This window comes from Centropristis striata, chromosome 23, assembly GCF_030273125.1.
Source record: "Centropristis striata isolate RG_2023a ecotype Rhode Island chromosome 23, C.striata_1.0, whole genome shotgun sequence".
Lineage (NCBI taxonomy): Eukaryota > Metazoa > Chordata > Actinopteri > Perciformes > Serranidae > Centropristis > Centropristis striata.
The window spans coordinates 20,609,823-20,624,894 of record NC_081539.1 but is presented as its reverse complement, the minus strand read 5'-3'; the positions used below and the strand labels follow the sequence as shown (position 1 = coordinate 20,624,894).

At 37.8% G+C, this 15,072-nt stretch overlaps 2 protein-coding genes across 2 annotated transcripts; both read left to right on the top strand.

Moving 5' to 3' along the window:
- Positions 1–1,657: 1,657 nt before the first annotated feature.
- Positions 1,658–5,174, top strand: si:dkey-73n8.3 (uncharacterized protein LOC100150965 homolog). Its single transcript, XM_059327440.1, has 7 exons — positions 1,658–1,680; positions 1,880–1,995; positions 2,357–2,512; positions 2,598–2,702; positions 2,914–3,123; positions 4,576–4,768; positions 4,971–5,174. The coding sequence occupies exons 1-7, from the start codon at positions 1,658–1,660 to the stop codon at positions 5,071–5,073; spliced, it is 906 nt and encodes a 301-aa protein (XP_059183423.1). The 3' UTR covers positions 5,074–5,174.
- A 2,238-nt stretch (positions 5,175–7,412) lies between these two features.
- Positions 7,413–14,384, top strand: zgc:112332 (uncharacterized protein LOC553712 homolog). The gene is made up of 7 exons (XM_059326840.1): positions 7,413–7,471; positions 7,960–8,075; positions 10,136–10,291; positions 10,504–10,608; positions 12,115–12,324; positions 13,063–13,255; positions 13,464–14,384. The coding sequence occupies exons 1-7, from the start codon at positions 7,461–7,463 to the stop codon at positions 13,564–13,566; spliced, it is 894 nt and encodes a 297-aa protein (XP_059182823.1). The 5' UTR covers positions 7,413–7,460; the 3' UTR covers positions 13,567–14,384.
- Positions 14,385–15,072: the final 688 nt, after the last annotated feature.

The window sequence follows — 15,072 nt, the reverse complement described above, 5'->3', positions numbered from 1 at the left end:
ACTTGAAAAGGAATGCTTGTTGTAGGTGTGCTCCTTGTATATAATATAGTATGTAACATTACTAGTATGTTTGTTTGAAATCTCTGAAGAATCTCATCATAGTGTACACACACCGGCAGTAGCCCCCGTGGCCCTTTCAGAATTTCCCCACAGGAAATGTTCTAGTTTTAATAGCCTTCCCCTTTGCTAACCAAGCTAGCCAGCTAGCATTAGCAATAGCTCATGACGTAGCGCTATTCTGGCTCCCAATCAGTTCTGCACTGTCTTAATGTTAGTTCACTGTACATGTTTGAGGATATTCAAAGCGTTTGACTTTAAAAGCGTAAATAACAGTAAATTTGTTAATCATGCTATTCTGTACTCTGTAAAATTCTGCACCCTATTTTTTTGGAGCATGTGGCCACTATATACACATAGACTCTTTTAGCATATTTGCTTTCCCTGTCTTCATATATGATGTTCTCTGAAAATACAAGAGAACTCTGTGTGCAAGGTTACAAAACACAAGGATATTTTTTGTTCCAGACCTTAAGAAAGATTTGCAATCACCATTCCATACTAGAACAAAGTCTTCCAGTATTTGTAGTTTCCAGCTGCTGTGAAAGGCTTAAATGGTCATTTCTGGGCAAGGAGGAAGATCCTGTCTATAAACACCTGAGTAGAAATAAAAAACTTAAAGAACAAAAGAAGAAGAAACCCCCCTGTTGCTTAAAGCTCCAGGTACGACATTAACACTCTAGCCCCTTCAAGGATTAAATAAACTGTCATGTTAAGATTTAAACTGTCCCCAATCATTATTCAGGATTAGGATAACAACCTCACATACAGCCAGGTGACGACTTACACCTTCCCGTGGAAAGCACCAGAAAATCCACAGCGGTGAAATTCTGAAATCACAGTCGGCTCACCTGTGGATCCGGGTTTTCAATTTCAGCTGCAGTGACACTTCTGCACAAACACTTACTTAAGATTAGTTTTATTTCCCCAATAGTGTTTTTTCATTTAGGAGTTTCTAGTTACTTCACAGATGATGATTTTGCATGGAGGTCATATGAAGAGCTTAAGGGGGTCAATTAAACTCAAATCAAAAAGTAGATAATTTCACTTTGCAACTTTTTTTTAATGACATTGAGTTTTTATCTGAATATTTCCTTACTACTGACTTGAATTAGACTTGCATTAGTATTTTTGGGGCAGAATACTCAGAGGAGAAACATTGCGACATGACATCACAACAAGCTGCACAGTCAGAGTTCAGTTTAGAAATCACATGAACTGTAAAGCTCTCTCCAAATACACAAACTGTTCTCTGTTACTTGGTGGCTTGTCACGAACCCTGTTGGAAATTATAGGAAATTGATTAGTTACATTAACAGACTTTTAACAGAGGGTGTTTGTACGTCATTATCTCTTCCCAGCACATTCAATTATACGAAAGGGTAAAAAACACTGCCATGTTCTATCTCTCTCATTTCTCTGTCGCCCTCTTTTTCACTCCTCTGGAGTCTTGAGACAACACTGGTGAAAAAGAAAGCTTCTCATATTTTAGGAGGGACATAACATTTTTGTGTTGCCAGCTACAGAAATGCAAAGAATCAGGTAAGAAACTTTTTATTTTCTCACAAGTTGCTTTTATTTATCCCCACTTGGGTATAAGATGGATGGAGATGGTTGCTTCAGGTGAGTTCAGACAGACACTGAAATGTCAAGTGAAGTTGGCAAGTCAGCCTTTTACCTTTAATTTAACTTTTGATTTAATATGTCACATGAACAACAATTTATCCACTTCACTTGGCTTTTTAGTGTTCTATTCTGTTTACGTTTTACCATAATGTTTGATTGGAAGACCGCCCGCTTAATGTCATACCTTTCTGCTCAGGTCTCTGTTTATCCCCAACTGGTCTTCAGATGTGCGTCTAGAAGGCAAGACCGCTATAGTAACGGGGGCCAATGTTGGAATAGGCAAAGAGACAGCAAAAGACCTGGCTGGGAGAGGTAAGCAAACAGAACCGTGAAACTGTTAAAGACAAAGAAATGATGAATTATAGGCTCTTTGTATTCGTCTTTGTGCTGTGAGACTCAAAGTGTACAGCTTAACAAGCTCATGCAAGACGAACAAATATAATGAGGTGGGTCAAGTGGTGCCAAATAAAATTAAATAAATAATGCAAATGAGCGTATGAACCAATACAGTTTTAAAAAAACCCATACAAGACCAAAGCTGGGAACTGGAGTTACAATTAAACACTGAGACAAAGACAAATGTTTAAAAGAAAACACCTTACTGTGTTCAAATTTCAACATGAATGTACATGCAGGCTCACAGTCACCATTAAGAGGTATTAATCTCCTGTAGGTGCACGGGTGATTTTGGCATGCAGAGACATGGCGAAAGGAGAGCAAGCTGCTCGTGACATTTTGAGGGAGGTGAAGGCAGCCAAGGTCGTCGCCAGGCAACTGGATCTGGCAGATACCAAATCGATCTGCCAGTTTGCTGAGAATATCTACAACAGTGGGTGGCACACACACAAGTCAAAAATACAGTATATATTTTTCATAAAGACTAAAATGGAGGTAACATATGTTTTGTTTTTCAGCTGAGAAGGCTCTTCACTTCCTGATCAACAATGCAGGTGTGGCCATGTGCTCTTATGCCACAACGGTAGACGGATTTGAGATGCAGTTTGGAGTCAATCACTTAGGTACAAGATTAAAATATAAAATGGATTCACCAGTTTTTAGTTAACTGTGGGGATGCAGTTTGTTAAAATTGATCTACAAATTTTTTGGTTCCTTTTGCCATTGGCACTAACTACTTTTATTATTTTTTTATTTTTATTAACTACTTCTTATTTTCTCACATTTCAAACTCCTTGCCTCTCCCTTCTTTCGCCCACTCTCTTCCATCTTCAGGCCATTTCTTCTTAACCTTTCTGTTACTGGATTTGCTGAAGCACTCCGCCCCATCCAGGATCATCAACTTGTCCTCGGCAGCTCACAATATGGGCAAGATCGAGTTTGATGACCTGAGCGGCGAGAAAAAATACAACCCTGTCAGCGCCTACGCACAGAGCAAGCTGGCCAACGTCCTGTTTACCAGAGAGCTGGCCAAAAGGACTGAGGGTAGGCTGCGTATGCAACATTATGCACCATTTGTTCTAACCCCTTAACAAATTTTGGAGGTTGGGAACGATTTTTAGGGGGAGAAAGCAGGTTAACGGTAGATGCCACATAGAAACAATGTACATCCTCTAAAAGCTGGGAACCTGAAGATTAATTTGAGAGGCAGCTTTGTAATATGAGTATATGAAGTCCATTCCCATACTTAATTATGTCTCATCAGTTTTTACTTGAGAATTGATTAAAATGAAATAAAATAAAAAATCCTACCAAAATGTTACATCAATACATCAAGACCCCGAGAAACAGAAAAACCCATGCTGTGATTGGGTTTCAAAAACATTTAGGAGATTTCTGGAAGAATTGCATTACACAGTGAATTGAATGACAATTTCTGTTCTAGAAACTTCTGAGAAACCCCTTATTGTCAGTATACAGTACACAGGAAAGCCATACTTGCCATGCCCTAGGTCCCTAGTCCGTGGTTGTAAATTTTGGGATCTGTGATTATCCTAGAGGTCACAGCAGGTCATGTTATACATTGATGTCAAATAAAAAATGGTCTCACTACAATGAAATAGCTACTATGAGAACTAACATCATTGCACATGACTAAAATTGGCCTTATTGAACCCACAAGAGTCTCAGCTTTCCAGTGATATCCAATTTATGCAATTCCAAGAATGTTTGGGGACCCCAGTATCCAGGAGTATTCAAATACAATTGGCTTTATAAAAAAAGAAAGACAATTGCATGGGATTAGCATAACACCTTCTATATAAATATATTAAGGACAGACTTGTGGGTACCCATAAAACCAATTTTCATTCAGATAATCCAGCATAATTTGGAGCATTATCTTTGCCCCCTTCTCCTCCGTCACAAGATGACATGGTTGGTACCAATGGCTTCCTCAGATCCAGTTTTGAGAGCTATGTGTCTTTTCTTTAGATTTAAAACTGAGTCAACTACAGCTTCTGAAAGAAAAAAAGTGGGAATGCTAAGGGCTTAATGTCTCCTTATTTGCCTCTCTGTCTCTTTCTCCATGTGTAAAAAATTTATCTGCATCTGTTGCCAGTGTGAGAGTCTCATGCCTCAACCACAAGCGCTCTGGGCAAGAGACAGAGCAAGGAACAACTTGTCTGTAAAACACACTGGTCTAAAGGAACAAATCATTGCTTCATTGATCACACCCTGTTTGTCAGTCTCACTATAAACCTGATGATTTCTATAGAGGTGATTGTGAGTGAAGAATCACTTTTTGTGAATACATTTATAACTACAAATTATGTGTGGATTTGTCATTTAGTTAATATACAAGGATTAAAATATGTAAAGTTGTTGTCAAGGGTTTTCTTCATTAAGTGTGATAGAAAACGTGTGTGTTTGTGAAGTTACCATTCACATAAACAAAACAAAAAAAAATCGGCACCTACATTTTTCCTTTCCCTCCAGCTCTAGGTGTGGTGGCTTACTCTGTGGATCCAGGCATGGTCAAAACTGAAATAACAAGGCACCTGAAGCGCCCTCTTATGGACATAACCAAGGCTTTCAGTTCACTGTTGAAGACCCCAGCAGAGGGAGCCTACACTACCGTGTACTGCGTCGTCACTCCTGAGAACCAGCTGCTTACTGGAGGATACTACAAGTCAGTCTGATTGATATATTATAACAGAAGCAGCAATATTCAAGATAAAATCATTCAAATCAGCTAAACCAAGTTACTTAGCAAGCTTCCTATAGTGAAAGCAAATAACATCACACTCAAACAGATGTTGTAAGCAATACTTGTTATAAACATAATTAATCACAATTTTCAACATTAATTTATTTATTTTTCTTCCTTACAGGGACTGTGGCAGTGCAGAGTGTTGCCGGGCAGGGCAGGATGATGGCACTGCCTTAAAGTTGTGGGCTGTGAGCTGCCACATGCTTGGCATCCGCTGGAGATAAAGTTGCATTGTGTGCTTCTGTGCTCATGCTAGTTATACTGCTATTACTGAGTGCTAAAAATGTGTTAGGAAAGAAAATGAGTAAGTAAATAAAAGATACCATTACAAGCCTGTTCCACTTATTGTAATTGTGTTTGATTGGTAATGAAGGCTGAGATGCTATTAGGCTGGGAAAAAAGAAATGTTCACAGCTGCTGATAATAAAAGAAATAAAAACTGATATTCCAAACTGCTAATTGTTTATTTGGATATAGAATCCCTTTGCATAAAAGCATGCATATTGTATTTACCACAAATAAACCTGTATTTATTAAGGATAAATGATAAAGAATGAGTGGTGACCTCAAGTAAACTTCAGACGTATTTCAGGCATGAACACACTTTTAGCTGTGATAGATTATTTAGGTTTTATCATGGATTGGAAGTCTGTTATAATATGAGCCCAATAAAATAATTTTTATTTAAATATTTAATATTTAAATATTATTCATAATCTGTCTGTCATTTAAAGTTGATGATTGATATATCATAGCTATGATAGTTTACAACCTAATTTGTTAAAGTGAAAGTTTCTTATGTAAGTAAAAGGTCAAAGAATAGTATGTCAATGAACGTTTGTATAACTTTTTTTTATTGCATACCATACAACCATGTTTTATGGTTTAACATTTTTATGGCATACTATACTATGACTTTTTTATATATTACATTAAAAAAGTCAAAGCATAGTATATCTTTAAAATGTTTGATCAAAAGTCAAAGTATGTCATAAAAATTGTAATATAAAAAGTAACACTTGAGGAATGTTGTTTGGTGCTGAAGTGGTTGAAGATGAGCGCCTCTACCTCTGACCTCGACGCCCCCGACTCCGAAGTGTGTCTCCATATATGAGGCAGAAGTTGTACAAAATGGCAAAGCATGCAATGACCTTCGCTAGACAAAAAGGGTGCACTTCCAGTGCCTTAAAAAATTGATTTTCACCTGCTCTTTATAATTCAAACACCCTTTTGATCATTATACACACCTTAGAGGGATTCAGTGAGAAGTATCGCTGCAGCAAGGTTCAATGGGCATCATGCAAAGGCCCATTGAACCTTGCTGCAGCAACACTTCTCGCTGAATCCCTCTAAGGTGTGTATAGTGTTCAAACGTACAAAGGGCTATTTTGAGGGACTCTGACATCAACTCTGGAGTTTTCTATGTTCAGGAATTCAGTTTCAGCTCCTCACTCCTAGTAAATGATTGTGAGAAAGAAAAAAGAAAGACAGGTGTTTGGTGGCATTTACACAGAACACAAAAAGCTGTATTATTGTATATACTTGTATAATGCAAAATATAAAATATCTTAGTAATATATTATAAGTAAAATGTCATGAAAAATACTGTGAATATATATTATCATTAGTCATTAAAATAATTGTGAAAAAGTTATAGTATAGGATGCCAATGTCATTATTAATGTCGTAGTAAAGTGTGTGAAAAACAAATCGTAAGAAATGTAAAAATAAATTATATATATATATATATATATATATATATATATATATAAACACCATAATGTAGGATGTCTAAAAAATATTTGTCCAAATATTCCTAAAATTGCTATAGAATAGTATGTTATTCATGGTTATAGCTGCCATTTCAAGTAATAAAAACGTACAACCACACTGTAGTGTGTAACAATATCATAAACAAAGTATAGCATAGAAACTCCTTGTCATTTTTTTGTCAGCTGCCTCAGCCTAAAGTCAGCTGGGGTGATATATTGTCATGTACTCACAAGATACTACAAGTTGCTTGCACATTAAGGTCTCCATACCAGCAGTGGGTTGACCTTTTCAGATGACGTCAGATATAGCAGATTTCCATAAATGAACGGACCCTATGGTCCTACATGATGATTGAATTTCACGCAAACTTTAGCAAACAAACTCTTTATACATATTAAAAACAAAGTACAGCTTTGAATATTTCAGAAAATAGCATTTATAATATTTTTCTAAGTTTAGGCTAATGGGCCTCTTCTTTTAGTAGGTAATGGGGATATATTGTATTTGTACTGTCCTGACACTCGTATACAACAGCAAAGAAAAAACTAAATTATTCTGTCAGAATAGAATTATAACAATCTGTAGGGTCAGCTCAGTCCGTCTCTCTGGCAGCAGGGGCCGGCTGCTCCACAGACTGCAACTTGCGAATCAATTATGCGTCAGCTCGCTGCTGATTGGCCCGACCGTGTTATTGTCATGACAAGCCCGGTGGGGTGGGGAGAGATGACAAGCACGAAATCCACTGACGAACTGCTGGGAGGACTGAAGGAGGTAAATTCTTTTCTTGCTAAAGTGGCTGACTGGTCCTGAGGTTGGAATCTGTTGCTCTGAAGAAAAAATGTACTGCAGGTAGGAAAAATACACAACGGGTTATAAAACGGCTCAATAATAACAGTAATGTCAGTAATTGTAGGAGGAATATATTAAACCGTGCCAGCAGATTTGGCAGTAATGTAATTTGTGTCGATTCAGACCGTTTTTCTTTGTAAATTATTAGTTAGTCGTTAGTAAATGAGAAACAGTTGAAGTAACCAGTCTGAATATTTTTTTGCTTCTGTGAATCCGTTTTCATCATGATCATTCATGATTTTCATCCATTCTTGCAGAAAAAAGCTAGATATTTGCATGCAATCATTTTTTGTTAATCATCAATTCATGGATCATGTTTTGCTGTTTGATTTTTCTGGGAAATTCCTCAAAGGATTTAGTATAAATAAAGTAGATTACAGACAACAATAGTAGTGTGGATTGGAAACTACAAAAAAAAAAACTTATTATGAAGAAAACTACTATTTCTTATCAGCATGTGTTTTTTGTGATTGTTGTGTGCTGTTCAGGAGTGTGTGCTGTAACCGCTGGTCATCTGAGGAGAGGCTAGATGGGAAAACAGTGATCATCACCGGAGCCAACACTGGTATTGGAAAAGAAACAGCCAGGGATTTGGCAAGAAGAGGTACTGCTCAGGCTTGCCTGTCCAGCTGTGTGTCTCTCCCCATCTGCCTCAGTCTATTCCGGGCTCACTTGCTTTAATGACTACCTGCTTCTTTGCATTTTTTCTTTTCTTTTCATTGACTTTCAAACTTACACATTCCACTCTTTTCCCTGGAACTAAGCACCTCTAATGCTGTGGGTGTTCTAAAGCTAGAAAGCGTGATCTTTGACTGTGCCCTCTGTCCACAGACCTCCAACATAGAATCAGGCTTAATCCTACTTGCTTATTCAATGTTCACATGCTGCATGTGTTTTGGTGAGAGTGTCAGGCTGTTTCCAGTGATTCTAGAGCCTCAGAATACTTGAAAATCTGAAGTGCGATGGAAGAGAGATCATCAAAATGAGCATCTTAGTTAACACACCAATGCAATTGAAAGACAAACAGCAGTGATTGAAGAAAGACGATATGTAAAGGGGACAGAGGGACTATTGTGAGGGTCTGCTCCCCTCCCAAGCCAGACAGGCAACAAAGAGAGATTGGAGGGTGCACCCAGCAGTGCACTGACACATGCAGAGCGAGTAAAATGAAAAGTGGTTCTGCATACATGATTTAATTTTTTTTATCCGTTCACACTTGAAAAGGCTCAGCATGGCAACTAGCTTCCCCTTTTTAAAAAAACAACAAAAAAAAAACAGCTGCTGTGCATTTGTGTGAGTGCATGTGTGTTTTATTTTGTACATAAAAGCCCAAAAAGGAAAATGATTCTTTTGTCCATTAATGTATGTTAACAGATTTTTACAGCGATTAGAAATACAGAACAGTGTGAGAAATGAGCAGTGACAAAAAGAAAGGCAGGATAAAAAAAATCATCACTGCCAGAGGAGAATAATAATACTGTGGTTCTTGTTTCTGGGGAAATCATGTCAAATTACTGTATCACCTTTCAGTAAATGGGATTATGTAATGGCATGATGACAACATGATTAGATTTGCGAGGATTCATAATAAAAGGAGGTTCCTTGGGGTAGTGTATCAGACTACCAAACAGAATCTCAACCTTTTTAATCATTTATTTGTTTAGTAATAACATTCATTAACCATGTTGATAGAGTAAAATGTTTATTTTATTGAATCTGAATGTAGATAATTTGATCAGGTTTGACTGAAATCATTATTCATATTTTATACTTATTTACATAATGGCATTATTTATGCATTTATGCATGTATCTGCTGGAAGATCTTTCACTCGACTCACTATAACCCTCCGTTCCCATTGTTTGTTTACTATTTCATTTAATTGAGTGAACTTGGCCACCAAGGAAATGTGGGAACAATTGGGTTCTCCCAACATGGGAAAAGAAGGGGGGGGGACAAAGACACTGTGATGGGATAGAGACGCTACACTCCAACTGATTAATGGCTCTCCTCTTTCATAATTGGTGGGAACAGCAGCTATTTTGTGTGTGTGTGTGTGTGTGTGATGGGGGTAGTTGTCTCTGTATTTGTTAGTTTGTGTAGGCATGCATGCATGTTTGTGTGTGTGTGTGTGTGTGTGTGTGTGTGTGTGTGTGTGTGTGTGTGTGTGTGCGGGTGAGAGAGAGTGTGTGTATGTGTCCTCAAAGCCCCTTTTCTGGGCTCATTAAGGAGAATGCATCGTAATTTGCGTCAGAGGCAAAAGAGAATGACACAGTTGAGAGGGTCCTGTGTTCATGCGAGCAGAGCAGCTGGTTAGAGAACATTAGAGGATGATCAAAAGTACTCTGAGAGAGTTACGTACTTCATCCTTGATTGACGCAGGGAGCTTTTTGCTCGAGCACAGCTTTTGTAGTTAGGAATTTGGAAACTTTGAAGGATTATGCCTATCCATTCATCAATCATTGCAGTTCCTACTTTTTTATTCTCTCTCAGGAACATGAGGGGGCTGGAGCCTCTGCAAGACAGCACAAATAACAAACTTGGAGCAATTTAAAGTTTCACCTGAGCTCTGTTGCTTCAGACTGTGAGAGGAAAGAAGTGTGGAATAGGGAGAACATTATTATTATCCTCTTAAGATTGAACCTTTTGGCTCTTTTTTTTCAGGTGCACGCATAATCATGGCATGCAGAGACCTGGAGAGGGCAGAGGAGGCCCGGACAGACATTTTGGAAGACACAGGAAATGAGAATGTTGTCATCAAGAAACTGGATCTGTCTGACACCAAGTCCATCAGAGTGTTTGCTGAACTCATCAACAAGGGTAGGGAACGATAAAATCCTGTTTAAAACCCAATTATGTTCCCGCACAAAAAAGATATGCATTTCAATGATGGATGTCTGCTGAAAATGCACTCATAAATCATATTTTTTTCTGCCCAATCAAATTGCACAATAAACAATCAACTTATGCTATTCATTTAACATTTGATACTTGCTTATCTTTTTGTGTTTGTGCTGGGATTTTCTTTTCAGAGGAGAAACAAGTAAACATCCTGATAAACAATGCAGGCGTCATGATGTGTCCCTACTCCAAGACTGCTGATGGGTTTGAAATGCAGCTAGGTGTCAATCATTTAGGTGAGTCATACTGGAAGTTGTATTCTTTATCTTGATTTCGAATTAGCAGACATATTAAAATACTCTGTCAATCAGGCATAACATGCAGTGAAGTGGTTTAGTTGGCTGTGGCAAGATAAATAAAAGAGAAATTACTCAGTCTTAGTAATTGATGTAATATGAACAGTTGGCAGTCATATCTTCTGCTGATTTAATAATAAGATAACATGCCAGGAGGAATTTTCCCAGGAAAGGAGGTTAAAGTATTTTAATTCATATAAGGTGGTTAGCAAGCAAAGAGGGCATACAGCACATGTACAACCAAGCTGGCCAACATGCCAGCCAGGAAAATCAGAGTTACTGTTTTCTTCAAGCTGTCAGTTTTCCCCCGTATTGGACCATGGCTTGCTTCCAAATGATCTTTTCCTCAGTGGTATTTTTGTCACAGGCTGACAGAGAAAAGAACAGTCTGTGCTTGAACATGTTCACCCACACACATATGTGAACACATACGCAGACACACACATGCATAATACCATTACATTCACAAACATCCTTTACATGTACTAATGTACTTCAGATAATGATACACTCTGGTTACATCATCACTAAAACAGGAAATAGAGAACAATAGTGTAGACAGGCAAACATACTCAAAGTGTACTCTCACAGAGTCCACATGTTTGTCCACACGTGAACATTGGATAATGGTATTCATGTATGCTGAACAGGATTTTCAGTATTAATATAGTAGGTTGTTGATCACATAAAACTTCCCAGGGATCCTATACATTTTCTGACTTGCAGCACTTTGCGATTTCTATTGACACAGCTCATAATGAGGCAAAATTAATAACAAAGGCATACAGGTAAATGTTAGTCAGAACTACTGTAATAGGCAACAGGACTTAATCCTTCTATTTATTTCAAGCAGAGCTATCCAGAACCTGGATATGTTATTTACTTCAGGGTAGCAAAGTGTGGTCTGTCAGCTGGAATATGGGATCATGACCTTAATAAACATAGTTAGAGCTACTGCATGTTGACTATGAAACAACCACTTGTGACTGCAGCATCACACGGTATAGTATCACAAGAAGATCACATACTAAGCCTGTATGATGTCATGATAGCAACTGTACTGTGGAAATGAAAATCACAGTGTTAGTGATAAGGAATATTGCAGCAATTATCTAAAGGACACTTTATCTGAGCTCTCCAGTCAGAACTACAAAACCACAACATAAAAAGACCAGTGACGTAATATATTTTACATATGAAACACACCAACCCAGAGCAGTTTTCTTACCTCTACAGCAGCTCCAATGTTCTCTTTAAAGCCCTTTTTGATGAAAAAGTGTATGGGCTTTTTTATCAGCCGCTTTTCCAAATCTACAGTATGTGTTTTTGGTCTGCAGTATGACACTTTTAAATTTGAGTGGATAAAATGACCAGTATGGTTTATTGGCGTTTTTTTTGGGCACTGTGAGACATTAGCATTAAAGTGTCTGTCATTAATTTCCTCAGGTCACTTCCTGTTGACTTATCTGCTGCTGGACATCATCAAGCGTTCAGCTCCTGCCCGCATCGTCGTCGTGGCATCGGTGGCCCACACCTGGACCGGCCTTCGACTGGATGACATCAACAGTGAGAGGAGTTACGATACCATGAAGGCTTATGGGCAGAGCAAGCTGGCAAACGTCCTCTTTGCACGCCTACTTGCCAAACGGTTACAAGGTAAGGGGAAATGGTGCATGCATAAGCACACAAGACAGGGGATGGAAGAAAGAAAAAGTAACTTATTTAAACATTAAGTTCACAAATTTGTGTTGTAGCCATGATATTGGTATACATGCGAGAATAACACATGCATGTCTGTGTTTGGAAGCTAGATTGCCAACTTCTAATTGCTGTGAAAGGTGAATCAGAAAAGCAGCATTGTATTCAGTTTTACATAATAGCAGACTGACGAAAGCAAGTCGAGACTTACCATTTTGCACACTGGATAGCTTGTTCATTCTAATTTAATTGTCTCACTCTGAAGAAGTGCAGCAATTACATATGAATCAGACTTTCACTGGCAATTATCCATTTTATTGTATCAATCCATTGTTCTTTCTTTTGCCGAGTGGCCAATAACTGAAAGGCATTACTTTAATTTGACAACCCTTCAGTCTAGTAGTTGATTCAATAGATGTGAATACTGTATTATAATATAATCATACGGATTTTAACTCCGAAACAAATAGAAGATAAGTTATTTTAAATTTATTTTTTTATTATTCAATTTGAATTTACTTAGTCACTGGTACAGTTGCTAGATGAAAAAGATGCATATTTTACACAGAAATAAGTGTAAATTGTATGCAGAGTATGTAAATGATTATAACACTGACATACTTGTTTGCATGTGTCAACATGTATATACAGTACGTGTGGGTGACTGTGTATGTGCCTGCTTCCTACATGTTGCAGGAACAGGGGTGAGTGTGTTCTCTCTGCACCCTGGGGTGGTGCAGTCTGACCTGTGGAGGCACCAGCATCAGTGTATCCAGGTGGCAGTGAAGATCTTCAGGATTTTTACCAAGACTACACTGGAGGGAGCACAGACCACCATTTACTGTGCTGTGGAGTCAGGCCTGGAGAGCCAGAGTGGAGGGTACTTCAGGTACAAACAGCATTTCAGCCAACCTACAGTTGGTTATACAAGAGCTTTCAGAGTACAGACTTCACGCTGTGCACTATTACTACCTGTTGACAAACAAAAGGGTAAATGGCATGCAGCTGAGGGTTAACAATTTTTATTTTTGTAAAACACTCGAAAAAATACAGCACACAGTGTACAGTATATAATGGTCCTTCTCTGTCCCTGACAGTGACTGCGCTCCTGCGAGATGCTCAAGGACGGCTTCTGATGATGACTTGGCCCAAAAATTGTGGGAGATCAGCTGCAACATGCTTGGAATCACTTGGCAGTGAGCAGTGGCAAATTGATGTGTGCTATCAAGGACATTTTATGCTATGTATCATCTTTTAAAGAGCACTTTTACGCACTTTTATAGAGGCATTAATGTTACTATTACTGTTGTGAAGCAGATTTATTTTATGAGAGTATTCTAAAGTCATTGGATCACTAAGAGCCCTTTTATTTTGTAAAATATCAAAAATTAACTTGACATATTACATTTACATTTAGTCATTTAGCGACTTACAGGAAGAAAAAAGCAAACAATCAAGGTATAGTGCGGTATATTGTCAAATTGTATTTATCAAACAAGACTGCATGATGAAACTTTCTTTTTACTGTACTTTTACTTACCCATGTTGGCATCTTTGTTTAGTCAGTTTTGTATCTTCAAGTGCCGATGCTGTTCTATCTTGTTTGCTTTTTAAAGCTTGTAAAGAGGCCACCCCACCATAGTATTTCTTTGGATGAAAGTGGCTTACGTGCCTTGCACTGATGAGAATAATTTGGCTCTAAACTGCCTCCAAAAGCCCTTTTTCAAGGTAAAATTTTAATTAAATACTGTACACATCCAGTATTGTGGTCGATAGTTAAAGCACTTAGATGAGACTAAATATGAAGTGTGTCCTGTTTTGCTTTTCTAGCTCTGAAAGTGTTAGAATGTGCATTTGATAGTAAAACATTAACCACTGGTCTAAAATGATTATTTCTTGTAATCTACGATTTCCTTAGCTGAGGAAGGAAAAACACAAAATTCTGGTAATATGACAATATGTACATAATGTAAAAAATAAACCTGTTAGACAATATGTTAGCCACATATTGCAAAGTACTGTTTGTTTGTGTTTTACATAAAAGTTATTATGTGCATGACTTCTGAGTGTATTTAATTAATGGTAACATTTTACAAGCTATTAGATTGACCTTTCCAGATGCGGTTATGTAACACTGGGATCCATTTAGCCTTTAAGAATTAAAAGAGATTAGGTAAATTAAGTGAATTTATAATGTCAACCAAACAGACTGAATTTTAATTTGACTCAATCCATGATTCATTCATTAAAAATGACAAATGTAAAAAGTAATGTTGGAATCTTGCTGCCTATAGCAAGGTACTGTTTAGTATTATTCACTATTCTGTTTAATAATTGAGGCACCAATAATGGGTGGAAACAGTGTATTGAATCCAGTGAAGTGCAGCACTTGTCCTTTGCTGGACACAAGTAACACTTGAAGTGTGGGACTTGTTACACCGTAGAGTAGTGTACTGTGGGACAAAGATCAAGAGAAATGCCACAAATCTATTTAGAAACAGTATCTTAATCTGAATCACATGATGGAGTATTTAATACTACAGGAATGTGGCGCATGAGCAGCATTGGTTACGTGGAGTCTAGGGCTAATGCTCCCCCAAAGCAATGTGTGTGTGTGTTATATATTAGATTCATAATTACACCCATCAGACAACAATACTCCAACAGCTCTTCACTGAATTACATAGTTTGTTAGTAAGACAGAGA

What these genes read in the sequence shown, in the direction of transcription:
- zgc:112332 (XM_059326840.1), top strand. An exon ending in GCTAGGTGTCAATCATTTAG is followed by an intron (nt 10,609 to 12,114) that starts GTGAGTCATACT and finishes TAATTTCCTCAG; the next exon opens with GTCACTTCCTGTTGACTTAT. An exon ending in CAGAGTGGAGGGTACTTCAG is followed by an intron (nt 13,256 to 13,463) that starts GTACAAACAGCA and finishes TGTCCCTGACAG; the next exon opens with TGACTGCGCTCCTGCGAGAT.
- si:dkey-73n8.3 (XM_059327440.1), top strand. Translation starts at nt 1,658, where the DNA reads ATGGATGGAGATGGTTGCTTCAG. An exon ending in GTTTGGAGTCAATCACTTAG is followed by an intron (nt 2,703 to 2,913) that starts GTACAAGATTAA and finishes TTCCATCTTCAG; the next exon opens with GCCATTTCTTCTTAACCTTT. An exon ending in CTTACTGGAGGATACTACAA is followed by an intron (nt 4,769 to 4,970) that starts GTCAGTCTGATT and finishes TCTTCCTTACAG; the next exon opens with GGACTGTGGCAGTGCAGAGT.